This window comes from Lipotes vexillifer, unplaced genomic scaffold, assembly GCF_000442215.2.
Source record: "Lipotes vexillifer unplaced genomic scaffold, Lipotes_vexillifer_v1.1 scaffold142, whole genome shotgun sequence".
In the NCBI taxonomy this organism is placed as follows: Eukaryota; Metazoa; Chordata; class Mammalia; order Artiodactyla; family Lipotidae; genus Lipotes; species Lipotes vexillifer.
Genome location: NW_006795110.1, coordinates 549,768 through 575,053, shown reverse-complemented (window position 1 = coordinate 575,053; position 25,286 = coordinate 549,768). Strand labels below are relative to the sequence as shown.

At 44.9% G+C, this 25,286-nt stretch overlaps 1 protein-coding gene across 2 annotated transcripts in view; it reads right to left on the bottom strand.

The window, feature by feature from the left end:
- The window catches only part of ERCC6L (ERCC excision repair 6 like, spindle assembly checkpoint helicase), an 81,357-nt gene that overhangs the window by 50,489 nt on the left and 5,582 nt on the right, over positions 1 to 25,286 (bottom strand). The window contains exon 2 of one of the 2 annotated variants that reach the window (XM_007467466.1): positions 14,487 to 14,558. In XM_007467466.1, coding sequence (XP_007467528.1) covers positions 14,487 to 14,554 — 68 coding nt within the window. In that variant the 5' untranslated portion in view covers positions 14,555 to 14,558. Of the gene's footprint in view, positions 1 to 14,486; positions 14,605 to 25,286 lie in introns of those variants that run through there. The other variant, XM_007467465.1, reaches the window with a different exon arrangement.

Here is a 25,286-nt window from a genome sequence, read left to right as displayed (position 1 = left end):
GGGGGGGGGGGGGGGGGGGGGAGTTGAGGGCTCATGAGAGATGGAATGTCAGGAGAGACAGAGAAATGTGAGAAAGGTGGGGATTGTGAGAGTAGAAGATGATTGCGAGAGAAGGGGGTGCTTGCTGAGGGGGGTGGGAAAGAGACCATTTGAGCATGCTCACAAGAGAGCATGTGGAGTGAGTGAGACTGGCGCCAGCGTGAGAGGCAGTGTTGGTGAAACCAAGCGGGGCCCTGTGGGGCTCCTGGACACGGAGGCCTTTTTGTCCCCTGTTTCTTATAGGCAAGGCTCCAGCCGCCATGACCTTCCCTGAGTTCCAAAGGGCAGATTCAAACAGTTGCTAATCAATGGGGGGAAACAGCCAAGAAACCACCTGAGGCAAGATTAAAAGGACCAGAGAAGCTCATCAAGATTAGGAGACGGACCACCTGAGACCCTACACACACCCTAATCTTGTCAGCAACCCCACCTTGGGAAGTATTGTTATAAAACTCCTCATCAGGGCTTCCCTGGTGGCAAAGTGGTTAGGAATCCACCTGCCAATGCAGGGGAGACGGGTTCGAATCCTGGGCTGGGAAGATCCCACATGCCACGGAGCAACTAAGCCCGTGTGCCACAACTACCGAGCCTACGCTCTAGAGCCCGCGAGCCACAACTACTGAGCCCATGTGCCACAACTACTGAGGCCGTGTACCACAACTACTGAAGCCCGCACGCCTAGAGCCCATGCTCCTCAACTAGAGAGGCCACTGCAATGAGAAGCCTGTGTACCACAACGAAGAGTAGCCCCCGCTCACCACAACCAGAGAAAAGTCCACGTGCAGCAACAAAGACCCAACGCAGCCAAAAATAAAATAAATAAAAATAATTAAAAAAAAAAACTCCTCATCAAATCCTCGGGGTGGGTGTGGGGGGGTGGGCACACAGTTTTTTGAGGCAGGAGCCCGCTGCCCGCTGTGGCCCCCTTTGCCTGGCAAGGTAATAAAGCTACTCCCTTTCTACTCCAAAGCTCTGCCTACACATTACTATTCGGCACTGAACAGAGGCCGGGTTTTCGGCAACAAAATTTGGGGGGCTCGCCTGGTATCTGACTCGTGGGCCCGCAGCCCCATGGGGCCCCTCGGCTTGATCAGACGCCCGGAGGTTTCTCTGCACGCCAGCCTCCTTCGGGAGAGCAGAGGTTTGGAGGACTTCTCTGAGGCCACATCACTAGAGATGCCCTGCCATAGGGCTGTGCCCCGATAATACCCAGACTGCCATCTCAGTAGTCGGAACTCTGAGATGGAGGTGGAGAACGGGAGAGAGGTTGCCCTAGCAACTGCCAAGGCCACCTTTGCCTTGAGGACACCCCCTCTTCTATCCACATCAGCCCGGACTTCCTGCTCTGAGAAAGCATTTTGGAGAAGGAGAAAAGTAGGATTAGGTACGTCACAACACCTCTGCCAGCATTTTTGGTAAGTCCCCCAGCATGCACACCGAGGCCGCTTGACCTGGTCCGTTTGGGGGAACTCTGGTTCCCGTTTGGGGATTTTCCATTAGGAAGATCCCATTTGTAAGGCGCAACTTGGACCAAGGCCACCAGCTTAGTGGGACTTAGAACCCAGTTTGAACCTTGGGATTTTTGGTAAGTCCCCCAGCATGCACACCGAGGCCGCTTGACCTGGTCCGTTTGGGGGAACTCTGGTTCCCGTTTGGGGATTTTCCATTAGGAAGATCCCATTTGTAAGGCGCAACTTGGACCAAGGCCACCAGCTTAGTGGGACTTAGAACCCAGTTTGAACCTTGGGCTGTTTGGGGTGTGTGTGTGTGTGTGTGTGTGTGTGTGTGTGTGTGTGTGTGTGTGTGTGTGTGTGTGTGTGTGTGTGTGTGTGGTCTCAGGTAGTCTTCTTGCTGAGCTTCTCTGGTATGAAGAATGCTGAAATCTTTCATTTGCTGGGTTTTAATTCTATAAAGAGCTTAAAGACACTGTTATGTGTATCACTTGAGGACCCTGCCCCAAGGCTGCACTATTTTTTCTTGGCTTCCCCTCCCTTGTCTTTGCATCCCTTCCCTTCCTGGATTAGCAACTGTTCGGATCTGCCCTTTGGAACACAGGGAAAGTCCTGAAGGCTGGAGTCCTTCCCCTACAAGAAACAGGGGACAGAAAGGATTCCATGCACAGGAACCCCACAGGGTCCTGCTCGGTTTCCATTGTCGTGAGGGCAAAATGGGTGTACACATGTGACAGTGCCTGGAAATAAGTAGCTGGGCCGTTCCTTCTTTTGAAGTAAGGTCCAGGAGATAGTACTGGAGTTCTGGGTTTTCCAGGTGATTGGTCTCAACATGGGACTGTGGTGGAGGATGGGGCATCCAATGAGGACCTCTTTCCCAGCATCTGTTATCTCAGAGGCAAGTCAGCTAGAGAAGCTCCGATTCCACCACTCCCTTCTGCAGATGGGTCTCCAGGATTCAAACCCTGGGGGATTGGAGGTTGTGTCTAAAATGGCTCTCTTCCTTGGAACAGAGCACAGTTTCATTGGAGCAAGGTCCAAGCTCAAGCTGACACAAGGAATTTGCTCAAGGGAATACCTCTGGGGTGGCTCCCTGACTTCCCCTTTCAGGCCAGATTTGCTGCTTTAGCCGATGAGATATGCTTGAGAAATTATTTGTGCCCAGGCGCAGTTTACAAATACAATGAATAAGTAAGGCAAAGGTGCACCCTGCCAGGTCCATGCCTCCTGGCATCCTGAGGGTACAAACACCCGCCCCCCCACCAGACACGTAGGTGGGGCCTCTCCTCTACACACCTTTGACAGCCCTGACGTTCTTTGTGGAGCTGCCAAATTGTTGCTGTACAATTAGTTCTGTTGGCAGGACCTGTGTCCCAGGCTTCTGTGCTTGCCTACTCTTGACAGCTTGGAGCTTTCCCTGGTGAGAATGGAGCAGCAGGAGACCTGGCTCAGGACAACTTCCCAGCTCGGGAGGGAAGTGGACCCAGGAGTGGTAGATGGGTTTCATCCTTCAATGACAAAAACAGCTCTGCACTATGGTAATCTCCTGATCATCAGGAGATTTTGATCATCAGGGATTCAAAAGCTAAATTTCTTGTTGTATATTATCATCTTGTCTGAATAGGCTCACAAGACACTCACACGAATCTGTTTATTTACTACAAAGTGTGATGAGTACCATTTTCCAAGACATAAGACTGTTGCCTGAGACAACATTTACCTCTAAGAACTCCCCATTGGTGGCAAGTAGCAGAGATCATGAAACCAAGTGGGACCCTATGGGGTTCCCAGGCACAGAGGCCTTTTTGGCCCCCATTTCTTGTAGGCAAGACTCCAGCTTCCATGACCTTCCCTGAGTTCCAAAGGGCAGATTCAAACAGTTGCTAATCAATGGGGGGAAACAGCCAAGAAACCACCTGAGGCAAGATTAAAAGGACCAGAGAAGCTCATCAAGATTAGGAGACGGACCACCTGAGACCCTACACACACCCTAATCTTGTCAGCAACCCCACCTTGGGAAGTATTGTTATAAAACTCCTCATCAGGGCTTCCCTGGTGGCAAAGTGGTTAGGAATCCACCTGCCAATGCAGGGGAGACGGGTTCGAATCCTGGGCTGGGAAGATCCCACATGCCACGGAGCAACTAAGCCCGTGTGCCACAACTACCGAGCCTACGCTCTAGAGCCCGCGAGCCACAACTACTGAGCCCATGTGCCACAACTACTGAGGCCGTGTACCACAACTACTGAAGCCCGCACGCCTAGAGCCCATGCTCCTCAACTAGAGAGGCCACTGCAATGAGAAGCCTGTGTACCACAACGAAGAGTAGCCCCCGCTCACCACAACCAGAGAAAAGTCCACGTGCAGCAACAAAGACCCAACGCAGCCAAAAATAAAATAAATAAAAATAATAAAAAAAAAAACTCCTCATCAAATCCTCGGGGTGGGTGTGGGGGGGTGGGCACACAGTTTTTTGAGGCAGGAGCCCGCTGCCCGCTGTGGCCCCCTTTGCCTGGCAAGGTAATAAAGCTACTCCCTTTCTACTCCAAAGCTCTGCCTACACATTACTATTCGGCACTGAACAGAGGCCGGGTTTTCGGCAACAAAATTTGGGGGGCTCGCCTGGTATCTGACTCGTGGGCCCGCAGCCCCATGGGGCCCCTCGGCTTGATCAGACGCCCGGAGGTTTCTCTGCACGCCAGCCTCCTTCGGGAGAGCAGAGGTTTGGAGGACTTCTCTGAGGCCACATCACTAGAGATGCCCTGCCATAGGGCTGTGCCCCGATAATACCCAGACTGCCATCTCAGTAGTCGGAACTCTGAGATGGAGGTGGAGAACGGGAGAGAGGTTGCCCTAGCAACTGCCAAGGCCACCTTTGCCTTGAGGACACCCCCTCTTCTATCCACATCAGCCCGGACTTCCTGCTCTGAGAAAGCATTTTGGAGAAGGAGAAAAGTAGGATTAGGTACGTCACAACACCTCTGCCAGCATTTTTGGTAAGTCCCCCAGCATGCACACCGAGGCCGCTTGACCTGGTCCGTTTGGGGGAACTCTGGTTCCCGTTTGGGGATTTTCCATTAGGAAGATCCCATTTGTAAGGCGCAACTTGGACCAAGGCCACCAGCTTAGTGGGACTTAGAACCCAGTTTGAACCTTGGGCTGTTTGGGGTGTGTGTGTGTGTGTGTGTGTGTGTGTGTGTGTGTGTGTGTGTGTGTGTGTGTGTGTGTGTGTGTGTGTGTGTGTCTTCCGTTTGGCTGGCGAGAATTCTGGTTTTGCTTTCAGTTAGCCAATGTATATTCTTAAAAGTGAGAAGAGGTGGCCTTTGTATGGTGGCCTAAATTATTATACTATTCTTCAGCTAGAATTGTTTTGTCACAGGAATGGAAAGGCTGGAAATTCTCTCGACTCCATCTGGGCTAGCCACTTTGGCCTCACTCCCTTGCATCAATTGAGCCACTCTGGGCCCCCTGAGAGCCAACTCTGGGTTTGTTCTCTTTCAAGAACTGAGCCAATCTGTTTGGAAGCCTTTGTCCAGGAGTGGAAGTGGAATTTTTAAACTATACCTCCTCTGAGTTTCTGTCTGTGTGGCCATAGCCTGTCATTTGTGTTTTTGTGTGTATTGTTTTGGGGTGAGCCACTCTCACTTGTGTAGGGTGGGAAAATTCTACCGGATCATTGCGAGCCATTTTGAGTCCTCTGTCTGGGAGTGGAAATGGGCTACATCTTATCTGATCTTTTGTTTGTTGTCTGTATGTATGTGTCTCAGTACTTGCATTGACTGGTTGAGACGAATAACAGGGCTCACATGTGACAACACCAGTGTACCCTATCGCGTCGGGCTTTGCCTGTGGCAGAATTGTTGGTTGGGATTTTCCCTTTTGGACTAGCCTTGTTGAAACCGTGCACCTCAGACTGGGACTTGAACCCACGTGCCGGGACTCAAACCCAGCCAAAACCCAGACTGGGACTTGAAACCACGCGGCCAGGACTCAAACCCAGCCAAAAGTCAGATTGGGACTCAAACTCAGCCAAAACTCAGATTGGGACTCGAACCCACAAGGCCGGGACTCGAACCTGGCCAAAACCCACAGTCTTCCAACTGAGATCACATACCTGGCTTCAGGACTTAATGAAGCTCAGGTTCCCTTTTTTTTTAGAAGTAATGGATTTACTTTATTTTATTCTTTTAACATCTTTATTGGAGTATAATTGCTTTACAATGGTGTCTTAGTTTCTGCTGTATAACAAAGTGAATCAGCTATACATATACATATATCCCCATATCTCCTCCCTCTTGTGTCTCCCTCCCACCCTCCCTATCCCACCCCTCTAGGTGATCACAAAGCACCGAGCTGATCAGAAGCTCAGGTTCCTGATGTCCCATCGCAGAAAGAATTCAGTGAGTGACAAAATGATAGGTAAGAAGTGGATTTATTTAGAGAGAAACACACTCCACAGAGTGTGGGCCACCTCAGGAGGTGAGAAAGGCACCAGAGTATGGGGTTATCAGTTTTTATAGGGGTGGGTAATTTCATAGGCTAATGAGTGGGAGGAATATTCCAGCTTTTTGGGGAAAGGGTGGGGATGGATTTCCAGGAATTGGGCCACAGCCCACTTTTGTTTTCTGTTTTTTTTTTTTTTTTTTTTGCGGTACGCAGGTCCCGTTGCGGCTCCGGACGTGCAGGCTCAGCGGCCAGGGCTCACGGGCCCAGCCGCTCTGCGGCATGTGGGATCCTCCCGGACCGGGGCACGAACCCACGTCCCCTGCATCGGCAGGCAGATTCTCAACCACTGCGCCACCAGGGAAGCCCCACAGCCCACTTTTTGATCCTTATGGCTGGCCTTGGAACTGTCATGGCGCCTGTGAGTGTGTCATTTAGCTTACTGATGTGTTACAATGAGCGTATACTGAGGCTTAAGGTCTAGTGGAAGTCCACTTGTCCTGCCATCTTGGACCCATTTGGCTCTAATCAGTTTATGTCATGTCCTTGGACTATGTCATTCTTTCAAAGGTTGTTCCCTGCCCCCTTCCCTCCTGTTTCATTGTTATGGATGACCAGAGTTCTATTCCATCTTGTAACGGCACCCCCAGGGTATTTTTACAAAACTAGGAGATCTTCAGCTATGCCCCCATGAAAAGGAATTGTTATTTCTTTCCCCCTGTGCCTGGGCCCTCTGGAACACTTATCTAGACCATCTCTAGTTCCTGAGACTGAAGAAAAAGGCAGGGAAAGAAGGTCTTTTTTGTGGAAGGGGGAAAACTGAGGTCTCTGGTTCAGTCTTTATGTAAAAGTTAACTTGTAAATGAGCTCTGTTTAATTGACTTGAAAGTAACCTCTTACAAACTAAATCTAAATGTCTAGAAAATTGGCCAAGATAAATTTTAGGACCACATGATCTGGGAAATATTCAGTACTGAATTGATATCTGCTATTGAAGGTGGCTTAAGCTTGTTGGTTTGATTAATATAGACATGTCTTTAGAGTCATCAATGTTAAATAATGCAAGTGAGATAAGAGCTTTGGGGTAAACTCTTTAGAAATAATTGTTTTAGGAATGTGTACTTAAGAATAATCTCTTCAGCTACTTTGTAGCTTAAAAATTTAGAGTTAAGTTAAATGATGGAAGTTTATTGAATAAGTAGGCCATTTACAAATAAAATAAGATACTGAAACATTAGTTAGTGAATATTGGCTTACCTTGGCAGAGAGAGAAACTAAAGGTATTTGGTGCCACCCTGAGATACTCTCCATAAGAAAGCACATGTTTTTACAGTTGTGCATGATCAGGATTTTCTAAGACTGGATTAAATCTAATTGGATAAATGGATTTTGTTGGGACTGGGCTAAGGCAAGACCAGATTTGGTTTCTCCCTTCAACATTTTCTTGGAATACTGCTTTTGATAACAGCTTGTGAGTTCCTTTGCCTTTAAGTGATCTGTATTTGCGTTGAAATCTTTTCACTTTGGTTAAGTAAATAAGTATTGTTTGGCAGTTTCTAAAAGTTCTTTTGACCTCCAGCTAACTTTGAGATGCTTCAGAGGGCCCCTGAGTCATCTCAGAGAGAAAGATTTAACCAGGATTATTTTTTATGTTAAATCAAATGTAATCAGTTAAATTAAATGTAATCCCGGTTATTGTAACCAAGTTTCTTTACCGATTACATTGCAATCAGATGTTTAACTATGCCCTTTTTTTAAAAGTCTTTCTGTCATTTATAGACAGTTATTATTGTACTCTGCTTTTGCAAAGTGCTTCATCATCAAGATTTATGTGAAGGACCCCTTTTGACAAATACAGGTCTCTGATAAATTTCACATCATACTGCTGAGATGGATAAGAAAAAAAAAATCTTAATGGAGAATCTGATGGCTTCATAAAAAGTTAACAAAAGGATTGGTTACTGAGTGAACTAGTGAATATGGTTATAATGTTTTTTTGTTTTTTCTTTTTTTTGGTCTGGAATATCACTGGTTACTTAATATTACAGACCTACTTTGAAAGCAAATGTCTTGGTTTGGCTGTGTTCAATGGAGATGAGGGTAATTTTAGGGAAAAAGATTATGTTTCAATAGATATAAAATTCTAGATCTGTTAATTAAAGTCTGTATTTATGGAAGTTATTGTGTTAGTCACACTTTTGCCCTGATGTTTAGGAGAAAAGAAAAATTACCTAGTAAAGTTATCAGACTGTAATTATTCATGATGTATCACTGTTTGCTTTAGGTCTACTGCTAAAAGCACATGTACAATGCTTATGTGACAATTGAGCATAAATGATAAAATGTATGGCCTATAAAGCGTTTCTTCCTTAACATACCTCTGAGCTTGTTCAGTTTTACCCTGATCAGGTTTCCCCCAATGAGGATTAACTAGGCAAATATAAAGGAGGCCTAGCACCTAAGGACATGATCTATACCTGGGGTGAAGAGTTGAATCACCCTGGCACTGAGGGATAGATATTTTGATCAACGTCTTCTGTTGAAAGACTTGCAATCAAAAGGGGAAATGAAAGAAAAAAAATCTGCACTTATTGAAGTATGAGGAAGTCACTCTGGCCTATACATGGTTTAACTTTAAAAAGCAGCCTATTTTGTGGCCTTTCAGACATGCATTGTACATCTCCTTTAACGTTGAGGAGGAGAATGCATTTGAAAGTCAAAATGGAGTAACTATGGTAAAACTAGGTGACCACTGTGGATGTGATTCCAGATGCATTTATTCCTGTACTGTTGCGAACTTGAATTTTCTGAGCTATATCAGACTCTGTGATGCCACAAGAATTTAAAAATTCCCCCACCCTCTTCAACGAGATTTTGGTTAAAGATTTAAGAGGATTACACCTGGTTCAAGGTGGAGTAGAGGCCTTTCCAGCCAGAATAGGAAAAGCATCTGGAAGTGACAAAAACACTTTTTAAGGACATTATTACTAGGTACTGCCTTTCCTCTACTATTCAGAGTAGCAATGGATCTGCTTTTGTCGCAGAAATAACACAAACAGCAAATAAAGCTTTAGGTATAAAATGGAAACTTCACTCAGCATGGAGACCCCAATCTACAGGAAAAGCTAAGAAGATGAATCACAGGAAACTCATCTAAAATGGGACAAGGTCTTGCCAATTGCTCTCCTGTGTATACTGGTGGCCCCTAGAAGCTGGCTAGGATTGAGCCTTTAAGAAATTATATACAGGAGACCATTCTTAGCTCCTAAGAGTAAAAAGAAAGAGAAACATTTCTAATGTAGGAAGAAAAAAATTAAACAGTATGTACAACAGGTTGGTCAATTGTTAACTGCTATGCATAAGTTTATGTTCCACAGGTCTCCCCCTTGCCTGGAAGTTCCCTTACATCCCTTCAAAGTGGGAGACCAGGTGCTGCTGAAGGTTTGGAAAAAACAAGGACCCGAGTGACAGCTGGAGGAAAAATGGAATGGGCCATAGAAGATGTCCTCCTTACTTTTCACACCTCCTTAAAACTGGATGGAGTTAAACCATGAATACATCACACTAGAGTAAAAAGATTATCTGAAACTGATGAACCCAGCCTGCCCACAGCAGAGGAACAGACCTGCAGGAAGTCGATGTCTCACCCTTTGGGAAATCTTAAGTATTTGTTCCAACAACCAGAATGAAAGTTCTGTTTTCTTATCCTTTCTCATACCTTTTACCTACAAAACTATAGATTCATATGCTGACTCTTTCGATAATTCTAACTGCTAGATATGTGGTCAGTTTCCTACTTCCAGGTCTTCGGGATTGCCTTGGTGGGTTTCCTCCCTTACAGGGAATGGTTTGGAAACAACTGGCTTCAGACATATTCTCCTGAATTCCTAAGGAAATTAGATCTATTCTGTCTACTAAAGTTCTAGTTGTCACTCCTCTTACCTCTAACCTGGTCTGTTGTATCAAAATGGAAGAACAAGGGATTGAGATCTTAATCATATAAGACTCAGATCCAGGACTTGGAACTCAAATATTTCTAATTTGGTATCTATTCCCCAAAATTTAGGCAGGACTATGCCCCATCTCAGCAGAAGTAGTCAGAGCGGTTGTTGACCCGGTTCCCTAAAAGATCTGGGGAAACATAAAACCAAAGTGGGGATTAAAACTGAGTCCCCTGCCGAGTTTATGATTAACAACTTTATCCAAAACGATTGTTCCCTTTTCTCATCCAACATCTGTTCTCCTCAAGACTGAGGAGTATCAAAGAAAAGCGGGACGTGAAACCAAGCAGGGCCCGTGCGGCTCCTGGACACGGACGCCTTTTTGTCCCCAGTTTCTTGTAGGCAAGACTCCAGCAGCCGTGACCTCCCCTGAATTCCAAAGGGCAGATTCAAACATTTGCTAATCAATGGGGGGAAAACAGCCAAGAAACCACCTGAGGCAAGATTAAAAGGACCAGAGAAGCTCATCAAGATTAGGAGACGACCACCTGAGACCCTACATACACCCTAATTTTGTCAGCAACCCCACCTTGGGAAGCATTGTTATAAAACTCATCAAATCCTCCTGGGGGGGACACACACACATAGTTTTCGAGGCAGGAGGCTGCTGTGTCCCCCTCTGCCTGGCAAAGCAATAAAGCTACTCCTCCAAAGCTCTGTCTCCTGCATTTCTATTAGGCAACACTGGGGAATCAGCACAAGCTGCTTGCTCAGGGAAAGGACGGGGTGGGGGACTAAAGGTCTTAAGCCTTATCCCCATCTTCCAGATGAGAAAATTGAGGCTCAGAAGTCAGGGGACTTACTTGAGGCCTCCCAGCTAACAAGTGCCAGAGTCATAATTTGAACCCCAAATGGCCCAACTCTGAAGCCAACACTCTACCCCCCACACACTTCCTCCCTCTGTTTTCCCCAAGTCTCCTTTAAGGAAGTCATGTAACTCAGTCCAAAGATGTGTTTCACTCCTCTGTAAGGAGACCTTTTGTCTTCTAACAGCCTTAAAACATTCTTTTTTTGGAAAGGGAGATGAAACTATTCCACTGCTCCAATTGATTTATTTGTACTACAACAAAATTTAAAACTTCTGTGCATGAAAGGACACAATCAACAGAGTGAAAAGGCAACTTACAGAATGGGAGAAAATATTTGCAAATCATACATCTGGTAAGAAGTTAATATCCAGAGTATATAAGGAATTACAACTCAACAACAACGAAACAAGCAACCCAATTAAAAAATGGGCAAAGGACTAGAATAGATATTTCTCCAAAGAAAATATACAAATGGTCAATAAGCACATGAAAAGATGCTCAACATCACTAACCATTAGAGAAGTGCAAATCAAAACCCCAATGAAATACCATTTCAATATCGTTAGGATGGCTAGTAACAACAACAACAACAACAACAAAATAAGTGTTGAAGAGAATGTGAAGACATTGGAACCCTTGGGCACTGTTGGTGGGAGTGTAAAATGGTGCTGCTGCCATAGAAGACAGTATGGCAGTTCCTCAAAAAATTAAAAGTAGAATTACCATATGATCCAGCAATCCCACTTCTGGATATATACCCAAAAGAATTGAAAGCAGGATCTCAAAGAGATATCTGTACACCCACATTCACAGCAGCACTATTCACAAGAGTCAAGAGATGGAAGCAACCCAAATATCCATCAACAGATAAATGAATAAACAAAATGTGACCTTATGCATAAAATGGAACATTATTCAGTCTTAAAAAGCAAGGAAATCCTGTCACATGACACAACATGGGTGAATCTTGAGGACATTATGCTACATAAAATAAACCAGTCATGGGCTTCCCTGGTGGCGCAGTGGTTAAGAATCCGCCTGCCAATGCAGGGGACATGGGTTCAATACCTGGCCTGGGGAGATCCCACATGCCTTGGAGAAACTAAGCCTGTGCGCCACAACTAATGAGCCTGCGCTCTACAGCCCATGAGCCACAACTACTGGACCCACATGCCACAACTACTGAAGCCCACGCACCTAGAACCAGTGCTCTGCAACAAAGAGAAGGCACAACAATGAGAAGACAGATCGCCGCAACAAAGAGTAGCCCCTGCTTGCCTCAACTAGAGAAAGCCTGCGCACAGCAACAAACACCCAACACAGCCAAAAATAAAAATAAATTTATTTTAAATATTAAAAAAATAAAAAATAAACCAGTCACAAAAAGACAAATACTGTATGATTGTACTTATATGTAAGGTCCCTAGAGAAGTCAAATTCACAGAGAAAGTAGAATGGTGGTTGCCAGGGGCTGGGGGAGAGAAGAATGAGGAATTGTTGTCTAATAGGTATAGAGTTTTAGTTTTGCAAGATGAAAAGAGTTCTGGAGATGGATGATGGTAATGGCTGAACAACAATGTTAACATATTTAATACCACTGAACTGTACACTTAAGAAGAGTTAAAATGGGTGCTCACTTTGGCAGCACATATACTAAAATTGGAACAATACAGAGAAGATTAGCATGGCCTCTGTGCAAGGATGACACACAAATTCATGAAGCATTCCGTATTTTTGGAGTTTGGGATTAGCAGATGCGAACTATTATATATAGAATGGATAAACAACAAGGTCCTACTGTATAGCACAGGGAACTATATTCAATATCCTGTAATAAACCATAATGAAAAAGAATATGAAAAAGTACACCTGAAACTAACACGATACTGTAAATCAACTATACTTCAATTTAAAAAGATTTTTTTAATTTTAAAGACTATATATAAGTATAAATGAATCACTTTGCTATATACCAGAAACCAACACAACATTGTAAATAAAAACACTTCAATAAAAAATAAATTAAAAAAATAATGGTTAAGATGGTAAATTTTATGTTGATTTTGTAATAATTTAAAGAAAATTTTAAATGCTCATTCCCACATCACCATGTCCTCCACCCTTAGCCATCTGGTGAATGATTAGTTTCTCAACACCAGTGTCTCCTCTTGTGAGCCCTTCCCTTAGCTCACTGATCCTTGTAGTTGGCCATTCCCTCCTGTAGTATGCCTTGCACACTGTACCTCTTACAGCACTTATCAAACAATATAGCAATTATGGTCTACCTATCCCTTTCCACCAGTAGATTATAAGCAGTTTGGGGGCAGGAACAGTGTTTTACTCCTCTCTGTATCCCCTAGGCCTGGGGCTTGGTAGACTGGAAAAACCCAAGAAAGGCTTTTGTAGGGGAGTATCTTAAAATTAATGTTTATTTTTGTATATTAAAGCACAGCATACACAAAAATCACTGAAAAACTACAAAAGGAAAATATTTTACCATATATAACAAGAATTTTAAATCTTTAATATATTAATATATATTTAAATAATTTTAAAAAGCTAGTTCCAAACAGAAAGATGAGTGTTGAACCTTGACTGAAAATGTATACATTAAATTATAAATGTAAAACAGAATAATAGAAAATATTTAAATTTAGTAAGAATAATATCATAAGGCATTACCAATCTTTATTAAAAGAAAATGGATTTCAAAATGGTGTTTTGTGATACAGCCACTATGGAGAACAGTATTGAGGTTCCTTAAAAAACTAAAAATAGAACTACCATACGACTCAGCAATCCCACTACTGGGCATACACCCTGAGAAAACCATAATTCAAAAAGAGTCATGTACCAAAATGTTCACTGCAGCTCTATTTACAATAGCCAGGACATGGAAGCAACCTAAGGGTCCATCCACAGATGAATGGATAAAGATGTGGCACATATATACAATGGAATATTACTCAGCCATAAAAAGAAACGAAATTGAGTTACTTGTAGTGAGGTGGATGGTCCTAGAGTCTGTCATACAGAGTGAAGTAAGTCAGAAAAAGAAAAACAAATTCCGTATGCTAACACATATATATGGAATCTTAAAAAAAAAAAAAGATTCTGAAGAACCTAGGGGGAGGGCTGGAATAAAGACCCAGATGTAGAGAATGGACCTGAGGACACGGGGAGGGGGAAGGGTAAGCTGTGACAAAGTGAGAGAGTGGCATGGATATATATACACTACCAAATGTAAAACAGATAGCTAGTGGGAAGCAGCCGCATAGCACAGGGAGATTAGCTCGGTGCTCTGTGTCCACCTAGAGGGGTGGGATAGGGAGGGTGGAAAGCAGACGCAAGAGGGAGGAGATATGGGGATATATGTATATGTAGAGCTGATTCACTTTGTTATAAAGCAGAAAGTAACCCTCCATTGTAAAGCAATTATACTCCAATAAAGATGTTAAAAATAATGGTGATTTTGAAAGCTGTAGACCCGAGAAAGCCTGGATCGATTGAAGTTCTGGCTCTTAAGGAGTTCATACCGGAGTTACTTAACCCGGGGCATCGGGGGCTCCCCAGGCTTTAGAAATCAGGGGAGATCCCCACGCCTCCTCCGAGAACACGGCCGCGCGTCTCATAAGGCTCCACCTCAACAGTATGGGCCCCTGGGAGGGTCCAAGGGACTGCACACCCACACCCACTCCCGGCCAGGGCCTGTGAACTAGACCCGCCCAGCGACCCAAATGTACCTCAGGTAACGGGCAGCCTGCTCTGGGCTTAAGGCCCCAGCTTCCGCAAACCCTCGGGACGCCTCCATGACCCTCAGATCGGGCTCCGTATATCTCGACCGCGGATTGAACTTCCCTCGTTCCCGCCCTGCGCATGAGCCTTGCGCGTGGAAGCGGGGCAGGGCCAATGGACAGTGTAGCGGCCGGCCAATCCACTGCACGAGCTCCGGCGCCACCGCCTGAGCCCCGCCCACGAAGGTCGCGCGCATGCGCCTACCGCGCTGGGGATGTGTGTGTAGAGGCGGTGGCTGAACCCGTAGCGGGGGTGGGTTGTGTCCTCTTGTCGTCTTTTGCATTTTCAATCTAGTCCAAACCACGCTGCGGCGAATTCTTGTGTGCGTGTGATATCCTTGTGAGTGGAGTAGACCGCCTGATATGATCTCAGTCGTTTTAGTGGCCCTTAGAAACCTCCTCCACAGCCTGGATCCCCAAATATCCTCCCTTCCCTGATCGCCAACGTCTGGTACCGAGCGTGCTTTGAATTCATACACCCTAGGAGGCATAGTCCTCGTGATTTAAACTCACAGTAAAGAAGAGTTTTCAAGAACCAAGTCAAAAGTCTCATTTGAGAAATAAGTAGTGCTGTTGTGTATGGTCACCACCATTTCTTCAGAAGCTCCAACTGAGATGCAGTCATATTTTCAAAGGCAGAGCTCAGGGCTTCAGGTAACGTGGTGACTGAGTTTAAGTGGCTTCCTTGGGCAAAGCTAAATAGGTTTGTGAGCGAACAAAAATTGTCCTTTTTCACATGCTGGCAAGAACGTGGACATTAAGATCCCTCGAGGCACTAATTAACATTCAGTATTTGAAAACTCACCTATTGACCCAGTCGTATGCCTACCACATATCCAGAAGATTTTAAGCTTTTTGTAAATTTCATAGAACGTTAGTGTTAAGGGAAACACCGACTGAAACCACCCGCCCTGGCCAGGCACCATAGTAACCACTTGCGTGAGTTATCTTAAAACAGGAGGTCCTGGTAAGGAATACAGAGCTAACAAGCTACCAGCAACCAGAGTTAAAAAAGGAACTTAAAGAAGGTGCTCTACTTTCCTGGTTTATATGACTTTAAGTCATATGTTCATGTGACTTTAGGCCCTCTGTTAAGAGGGCTTTTAGTATACCACTACTATCCCCATTTTTCAGATGTGAAAATCGAGGCTCAGAGAAATAAATTGACTTGCCCTAAGGTTCCAAAGCTGGGAAATGGTAGGGCCAGAATTCCATACCAAGTCTGTGTGAACACAAATCTGTGCTCATTCACAGTGTCACACTGCCTATTGCTGCAAAGAAGAGGGGAGTGGTGGGAAATGAGGTTTCAGGGTTAGTTGGAAGCCAGTTTGTGAAGGAGCTTTTTTACGCTGCTGAAGTGTTTGAATCACTTCTTCTCCTGGAGTCAAGTTTGAATTGGGGATAGGGGTTGGGGAGTCAACTGTATAGGTTCCCTGGGTACCCAAAGGATGAGGGTGGTGAGAAGAAGGGCTGGTGGAGAGAATTCCATTGAAGAGAGAGATAGGAGCACAAAAATCTTTATCTTGAGTCTGAGGAAGGCCATCTCTAGTTGTGCTTTGGTTCAGTGTCTGCCATCATCACTCATACCTTTGGAATTGTTGAGAACCCAGGATGAAGCAACGCAGAACGCTGATTGCTGCCTTAGGCAACTGCCCCTATGTGGGCTTTGGAGAAAAGCTAAAAGGAAGGCCCTCAGGAACCATGCTACTCCCTGTCTGTTTCCCGGGGACAGTGATCTCCAAACGCCCTGATCATTAGATAAAAGGACCAACCCTCCTGCTTACCTGCCCTTAGGCTACTGGATTTTTCTCAGTGCCATTTTCACACAGCCACCGGACTCCCCCTCTTTAAACACAAAGTCCTCCAGCTCTCCATCCCTCCCCCTCAGTCCTGCAGTAGCTGCTTCCTTTGGGCCCTTCTCAGTGCCTTCTGGAGTGCCAGCTCCCACCACAGGGTGCCAATGACCTAGGAAACTTGCCACCCATGACTCCTAGTCCTCCTCTGTAAATGGTCACACACATTCAGAGAGGTTGGGGAGGATTTAGAGTGGATAAATGGAGAGAATGAAAAGAAGATCAAAATAAGAGTTACCGCTCATACTGAAGAATAAAAACCATATGATCATCTCAATAGATGCAGAAAAAGCTTTTGATAAAATTCAACACCTATTTATGATAAAAACTCTCCGGAAAGTGGACATAGAGGGATCCTACCTCAACATAATAAAGGCCATATTCGACAAACCCACAGCAAACATCATTCTCAATGGTGAAAAACTGAAAGCAATTCCTCTAAGATCAGGAACAAGACAAGGATGTCCACTCTCACCACTATTATTCAACATAGTTTTGGAAGTCCTAGCCACAGCAATCAGAGAAGAAAAAAATAAAAGGAATACAAATTGGAAAAGAAGAAGTAAAACTGTCACTGTTTGCAGATAACATGACACTATACATAGAAAACCCTAAAGATGCCACCAGAAAAGTACTAGAGCTAAACAATGAATTTGGTAAAGTTTCAGGATACAAAATTAATGCACAGAAATCTCTGGCATTCCTATACACTAACAACAAAAGATCAGAAAGAGAAATTAAGGAAACAATCCCATTCACGATTGCAACAAAAAGAATAAAATACCTAGGAATAAACCTACCTAAGGAGGTAAAAGACCTGTACTCAGAAAACTATAAGACACTGACGAAAGAAATCAAACATAACACAAACAGATGGAGAGATATACCATGTTCTTGCATTGGAAGAATCAATACTGCGAAAAAGACTATACTACCCAAAGCAATCTACAGATTCAATGCAATCCCTATCAAATTACCAGTGGCATTTTTTACAGAACTAGAACAAAAAAAATCTTAAAATTTATATGGAGACACAGAAGACCCCGAATAACCAAAGCAGCCTTGAGGGAACAAAACGGAGCTGGAGGAATCAGACTCCCTGACTTCAGGCTATACTACAAAGCTACAGTAATCAAGACAATATGGGGGCTTCCCTGGTGGCACAGTGGTTGAGAATCTGCCTGCCAATGCAGGGGACACGTGTTCGTGTCCTGGTCTGGGAGGATCCCACATGCCGCGGAGCAACTAGGCCCGTGAGCCACAACTACTGAGCCTGCACATCTGGAGCCTGTGCTCCGCAACAAGAGAGGCCGCGATAGTGAGAGGCCCGCGCACCATGATGAAGAGTGGCCCCTGCTTGCCACAACTAGAGAAAGCCCTCTCACAGAAACGAAGACCCAACACAGCCAAAAATGAATAAATAAATAAATTTATTTTTTAAAAAAAGGCAATATGGTAGGGCTTCCCTGGTGGTGCAGTGGTTAAGAATCTGCCGGCCAATGCAGGGGACATGGGTTTGAGCCCTGGTCCGGGAAGATCCCGCACGCTGTGGAGCAACTAAACGTGTGCGCCACAACTACTGAGCCTGTGCTCTAGAGCCTGCGAGCCACAACTACTGAGCCTGTGAGCCACAACTACAGAAGCCCACATGCCTAGAGCCCATGCTCTGCAACAAGAGAAGCCATCGCAATGAGAAGCCTGCGCACCACAACGAAGAGTAGCCCCCATTTGCCGCAACTAGAGAAAGCCCACATGCAGCAACGAAGACCCAACACAGCCAAAAATAAATAAATAAAATTAATTAATTAATTAAAGAAAAAAAAGACAATATGGTACTGGCACAAAGGCAGAGATATAGATCAATGGAACAGGATAGAAAGCCCAGAGATAAACCCACACACATATGGTCAACTAATCTATGACAAACCAGGCAAGGATATACAGTGGAGAAAAAACAGTCTCTTCAATGAGTGGTGCTGGGAACACTGGACAGGTACATGTAAAAGAATGAAATTAGAACACTCCCTAACACCATACACAAAAATAAACTCAAAATGGATTAGAGACCTAAATGTAAGACCAGACACTATAAAACTCTTAGAGGAAAACATAGGAAGAACACTCTTTGACATAAATCACAGCAAAATCTTTTTTGATCCACCTCCTAGAGTAATGGAAATAAAAACAAAAATGAACAAATGGGACCTAATGAAACTTAAAAGCTTTTGCAAAGCAAAGGGAACTACAAAAAAGATGAAAAGACAACCCTCAGAATGGAAGAAAATTTTTGCAAATGAATCAATGGACAAAGGATTAATCTCCAAAATATATAAACAGCTCATGCAGCTCAATATTAAAAAAAAACAAACAACCCAATCAAAAAATGGGCAGAATGGGGGCTTCCCTGGTGGCCCAGTGGTTGAGAGTCCGCCTGCCGATGCAGGGGACATGGGTTCGTGCCCCAGTCCGGGAAGATCCCGCATGCCGTGGAGCGGCTAGGCCCGTGAGCCATGGCCACTGAGCCTGCGCATCCGGAGCCTGTGCTCCACAACGGGAGAGGCCACAACAGTGAGAGGTCTATGTACCGAAAAAAAAAAAAAAAAATGGGCAGAAGACCTAAATAGACATTTCTCCAAAGAAGACATACAGATGGCCAAGATGCACATGAAAAGCTGCTCAACATCACTAATTATTAGAGAAATGCAAATCAAAACTACAATGAGGTATCACCTCACACCAGTTAGAATGGGCATCATCAGAAAATCTACAAACAACAGATGCTGGAGAGGGCGTGGAGAAAAGGGAACCATCTTGCACCATTGGTGGGAATGTAAATTAATACAGCCAATATGGAGAACAGTATGGAGGTTCCTTAAAAAACTAAAAATAGAATTACCATATGACCCAGCAATCCCGCTACTGGGCATATACCCAGAGAAAACCATAACTCAAAAAGACACATGTGGGGCTTCCCTGGTGGCACAGTGGTTGAGAGTCCGCCTGCCAATGCAGGGGACATGGGTTCGTGCCCCGGTCTGGGAAGATCCCACATGCCGTGGAGCAGCTGGGCCCGTGAGCCATGGCCGCTGAGCCTGCGCATCCGGAGCCTGTGCTCCACAATGGGAGAGGCCACAGCTGTGAGAGGCCTGTGTAACGCAAAAAAAAAAAAAAAAAGGACACATGCCCCCCAATGTTCACTGCAACACTATTTACAATAGCCAGGTCATGGAAGCAACCTAAATGCCCATCAACAGACGAATGGATAAAGAAGATGTGGTAGGGGCTTCCCTGGTAGCGCAGTGGTTAAGAATTGGCCTGCCAATGAAGGGGACATGGGTTTGAACCTTGGTCCGGGAAGATCCCACATGCCATGGAGCAACTAAGCCCGTGTGCCACAACTACTGAGCTAGCGCTCTAGATCCCGTGAGCCACAACTGCTGAGCCTGTGTGCCACAACTACTGAAGCCCGTGTGCCTAGAGCCCATGCTCCACAACAAGAGAAGCCACCACAATGAGAAGCCCTCATACCGCAACGAAGAGTAGCCCCTGCTCGCCACAACTACAGAAAGCCCATGTGCAGCAACCAAGACCCAACGCAACCAAAAATAATAAATAAATAAAATTAATTCTTTAAAAAAAAAGATGTGGTACATATATACAATGGAATATTACTCAGCCATAAAAAGGAACGAAATTGGATCATTTGTAGAGACGTGGATGGATCTAGAGACTGTCACACAGAGTTAAGTAAGTCAGAAAGAGACAAACAAATATCATATATTAACGGATATATGTGGAACCTAGAAATATGGTACAGATGAACCAGTTTGCTGGGCAGAAATAGAGACACAGATGTAGAGAACAAACATCTGGACACCAAGGGGGAAAGGGGCAGGGGGCCTGGTGGTGGGATGAATTGGGAGATTGGGATTGACATATATATACAGTAATCTGTATAAAATAGATAACTAATAAGAACTTGCTGTATAAGAAAATAAATTAAATAAAATTCAAAAATTAAAAAAAAAAAACCCAGTGCCAAGGGCCCCATCTCAAATCTCCTGGAGCTATCTTTTTCAGAGATATGCTTGTGTAGCCAATAGCCTCAGTTACTGCAGTTACAAATCAGTATAGTGTGTCCAGACCGCTATCCTCCTATGATTCATCAGGGAAGTGATTAAATAAATTAAGTGTACTGAATTGCTTTAGAGACCAGGGAATGAAAAATATATGCTTGTTTCTGTTCTTTCTTTTGTATTCCCTTTCAAACAAATAAGTACTCCATAAGCATTAATTTAAAAAAAAATGAGTTACTACTATATTCCATTTATGTGTCAGGCCCTGTTCAAAGCACTTTACTTTTATTAACTCTCTTGGCTGTTCCTCATTTCACATCTACCCCCAAAGCAAGGGCTTGAATTCTCACTGCTTCTCTCAAGGCAATGGAGTTTTTTAAACCTTCCCTAATTATTGTTAATTTTTAAAGTGTGATGGTGGTATTGTTGCATGTTTTAAAGCCCTTATCTGCTAGAAATACATAATGGAGTATTCTCAGATAAAATGATATGACACCTGGGATTTACATTAAAATACTCCAGTAGAGAGAAAAATGAGAGACAGGTGAACATGGATTGGCAAAATGTTGATAATTGTTGAAGCTTGTTACAGAGGTTCATTATCCTCTTCTCTCTACTTCTCTGCATGTTTGAAATTTTCCATAATAAAAATTAAAAAAAAACAACCTTTGCTTTCTAATCTGCAGATTACACTGAGTCACCCACACTCACAGACCGGAAATAAGATAATGAGGCCTTGTGGGAGAGTTCAGAATAGGTAAATGGAGAGATGTATGAGGCAGAATACGAACAATAGCTGCTACTGGGACTTCCTTGGTGGCACAGTGGTTAAGAATCTGCCTGCCAATGCAGGGGACATGGATTTGAGCCCTTGTCTGGGAAGATCCCACATGCTGCAGAGCAACTAAGCCTGTGCACCACAACTACTGGACCCACATGCCACAACTACTGAAACCTGTGCTCCGCAACGAGAAGTCACCGCAATGAGAAGCCCACGCACTGCAACGAAGATTAGCCCCCACTCGCCACAACTAGAGAAAGCCTGCACACAGCAACAAAGACCCAACGCAGCCAAAAAATAACTTAATTAAATAAATAAATTAAAAAAATAAAGAAGAACAATAGCTATTACTAATAGAGCACTTGAGTGCCAGGCCTTGTTGTATGCACTTTACGTATATTAACTCTTTTAATCCTCACAAAAACCTTGTTATGTAGTGTATACCATTATTAAAATCCCTTTATAGATAAGGAAACTGAGGCACAAGAAAGACTGAATAAGTTACACAAGTTTACACAGCTCGTGAGTGGTAAAGCTGAGTTCCAAACACAAGCAGCCTGTCTTTTGACTCTTTGCTCTTAAATACAATGCTAGTTAGATATAGAAAGCAGCTGATAGGTGAAAAGAAGGATTCATTCTTCTATTATTCATTTATTTAATAAATATGTGTTAAGCCTTTACAAGATGGCCAGGCAAGGATACGGGTGCTAGGGATCAGTGGTGAGCAAAACAGATTCTTGCTATCAAGTAGTTTAAATTTTGATTGGGGGCTGGGGGGCGGGTACACTTGAAACAATGATCACGCAAGTATATGGAAAATTACAAACCATGATGAGGTTTGTAGGCAGGAAAACTCCAGGGAGTTCTGAGAGCATCTGATGAGGTACCTGACCCAGTCTGGAAGGGCTGGGAAAGGTTTCTCTGAGAAAGTAGTGTTTGAGCTGAGAGCTGAAGGATAAAGAGGAGTTAATTAAACAAAAATAATAATAAAAAGGGAAGGGGGGCTTCCCTGGTGGCGCAGTGGTTGAGAGTCCGCCTACCGATGCAGGGGACACAGGTTCGTGCCCCAGTCTGGGAAGATCCCACATGCCGCGGAGTGGCTGGGCCCGTAAGCCATGGCCGCTGGGCCTGCGCGTCCGGAGCCTGTGCTCCACAAAGGGAGAGGCCACAACAGTGAGAGGCCCGCATACCGCAAAAAAAAAAAAAGGGAAGGGAAGAGCATTTCAGGAAGAGGGAAGAGCATTACTAAAAACCCTGTGACAGGAGAAAGCTTGATGCATGGGAAGAATTGAAAAGGATAGGGTGATTGGAGCAAAGTCTAGAACGCTAAAGTTGGAACAGTTTTCTGGAGTCAGTGCAATGTCACAGGTGAGGGAACTGCCACTGGGAAAGAAGGGACTGGCTTGTCTGAGATTACACCAGAATCAGTGGCAGAAATGGGATTCAAAGCTAAGTTCCTTGACTCCCAGCCAAGTGCTCTTTCCAGCACAGACCTCGGCTTCCCTGCATATGAGGAGGAGGGAAGCCAACTTGGTGTCAGCAAAATGCTGCTCTTGGGGACTGAGAATGTGAGAGGGTATTTTTAGAGATAGGTAAAAATAACCAAATGAAGTCTTCATGGGCAAGGAGATCAAGAGTGGTTTGGGGGCATAAAAAATAAGAAAGTGATTTGGAAACAGAAAGAATTTAATTTGTGATTCCCAGATACCTAATTAGGCTTTCCTCCCCTATTTCTAGCTAGGGTTCTAAAGTGGGTGGAGGTTTTGTTGGCGGGTGGAGAAGGGGACTGAGACTGAGGTCTTAATTCCCTCTTTTGTGGGTGAGAGGCGTCTGTTCCAGGGGAAGCAGGAGGGAAGGTGCTTGGAGGAGGTGAGTCATCTCCAGCTCCGCCAGCAGGCGGAGCCGGAAACCAAATTTCCTAAGAACGGCAGCTGGCCTGGCCCCAGGGCTGGATAAATTATTTTCTTTTTTTAAATTAAATTTATATATTGTATTTTTGGCTGCACTGGGTCTTCTGTTGCTGCACGCGGGCATTCTCTAGCTGTGGCAAGCGGGGTCTACTCTTCATTGCGGTGTGCGGGCTTCTCACTGCAGTGGCTTCTCTTGTGGAGCACGGGCTCTAGGCGTGCAGGCTTCAGTAGTTGTGGCACACGGGCTCAGTAGTTGTGGCACACAGGCTTAGTTGCTCCGTGGCATGTGGGATCTTCCCGGACCAGGGCTTGAACCCGTGCCTCCTGCATTGGCAGGTGGATTCTGAACCACTGTGCCACCAGGGAAGCCCCGGGGCTGGATAAATTCTTGTTGGAAACTAATCAAGTCAGCCTGAGATGCTGTGGAAATGACAGGAACTGAGAGCAAAGAGGGAGCCAGGAGTTAGGATTATCCACAGGGTCTTTTCACTATATTGCAAAGTCTGATGAGTGCTTTCTAAACTGTCTCCTAGAGTTTGGGCTGAAGCAGGCACCAAAGGGGAGGGAATCCTTTGACAGGAAGGACAGTGCTGCTGCAGAAAACATTGCATCCTCCACTCTCCTTGGGCTACCTCATCCACTCCCAACACATCACAATTCTGTCTGTAGCCTCATCCTCTCTCCTGAGTTTCAGACCTATATGGCCAGATGGCTACAGGACATGTCTTCCTGGAAGCTCGAACTCAACATGACACTGACTTAATTTCCTACCTTCCCCTACACCTGTTCCCTCAATATTCCCTGTTTCCATGAACAGCACTACCAATCCCCCAATTGTTCAAGTCAGAAACTGGCAGGCCTCTTTCCAATCTACCAATAAGTCCTGTTGCCTCTACCTCCAAAATATATCTCAAATCCAACTGCCACTGCCAGTCTCCACTGCCACCATTCTGGTCTATGCCATCATTATCTCTAGCCTGGCTCACTGCAGTAGCCTCCTGACTTTCTTCCAGCTTTTATATTTGTGCCTGTTGCTCATTGTCTCCGCACCCAGAAACCAGAGTGATCTTGCAAAAACACCAATCTGATCATGTCATGGGCCAGTCTAAACCCTTCAAAGCCACCTCTTTGCCCTCAAAATCAAATCCTGCCTTCTCACCATGGCTTACAAAGCCTTCCTGATCTGGCGCCTGACTGCTTCTCCCGCCTTATGTCTCTCCACACACACACACACACACACACACACACACACACACACACACACACACACACACACATGCCATGATTGTCCCAAACTGAACCACCTCCACTTACTCAAATCTTGCCTCTAGACCCTCTCACATGCTGTTTCCTGTCTGGACTTTCCTTTTTGTCTCACTATCCCCTAATCCACTCCTTGGCTCTCAGGTGTCCCTCCTTCCAGAGACCTTCCATGATCCTTCTCAACAGTGGTCCTCTGTGACGCAATGTGATACACCTTGCCTTTATCTTTAGATTTAGTCCATGGAATGTGGCTGCCTGATTACCTCTCTGGCTCCCCATGTTCACGTGAGCTGTGTGAAGGACAGATCTGTCTTTTGCACAGTTACAGCTTCACAGAGCTTAGCAAGTACCTACACGTAGTAGCTGATAAGTAAATATTTGTTGGAGGGATGGATGGATGAATTGTCAATTCACTAATCCTAAAGGAAAGCAATGGGCACCATGTTAGTGAGCTCGAATGAGGCTGTGGGTGGGATTGATATATCCAAAACAATAATAGGGACCAGGAACCAGGGAAGAGGGGAGGTCCAAGCATGCCCATCCCAACCACTCCTCTTGCCAGCATTGCCCTGTTTCCCTCTTGAACCTGCTTCAAGAGGGGCCTGGAAATAGCGTAAAGGAATCTGAGTTACACCCAGGAACAAGATTTTCCTTTTCGATTCCTTTCCCAAATCTTGGGCAGGGACAAAGTCATGCATGCTTGGCTGTGAGACGGATGGGCTCTAGCCAGGTCCAAGAGTTGGTAGATTCTCTGGATGTCCTGTACCCACTTGTTCCCCAGGTCAAGGGCATTTCTGGGAGCTCCCTGTGAGTTCCTTTTCAGCTTCCTCACCCCCTCTGAAGCAGCAGAGGAACCCTCCCTACAC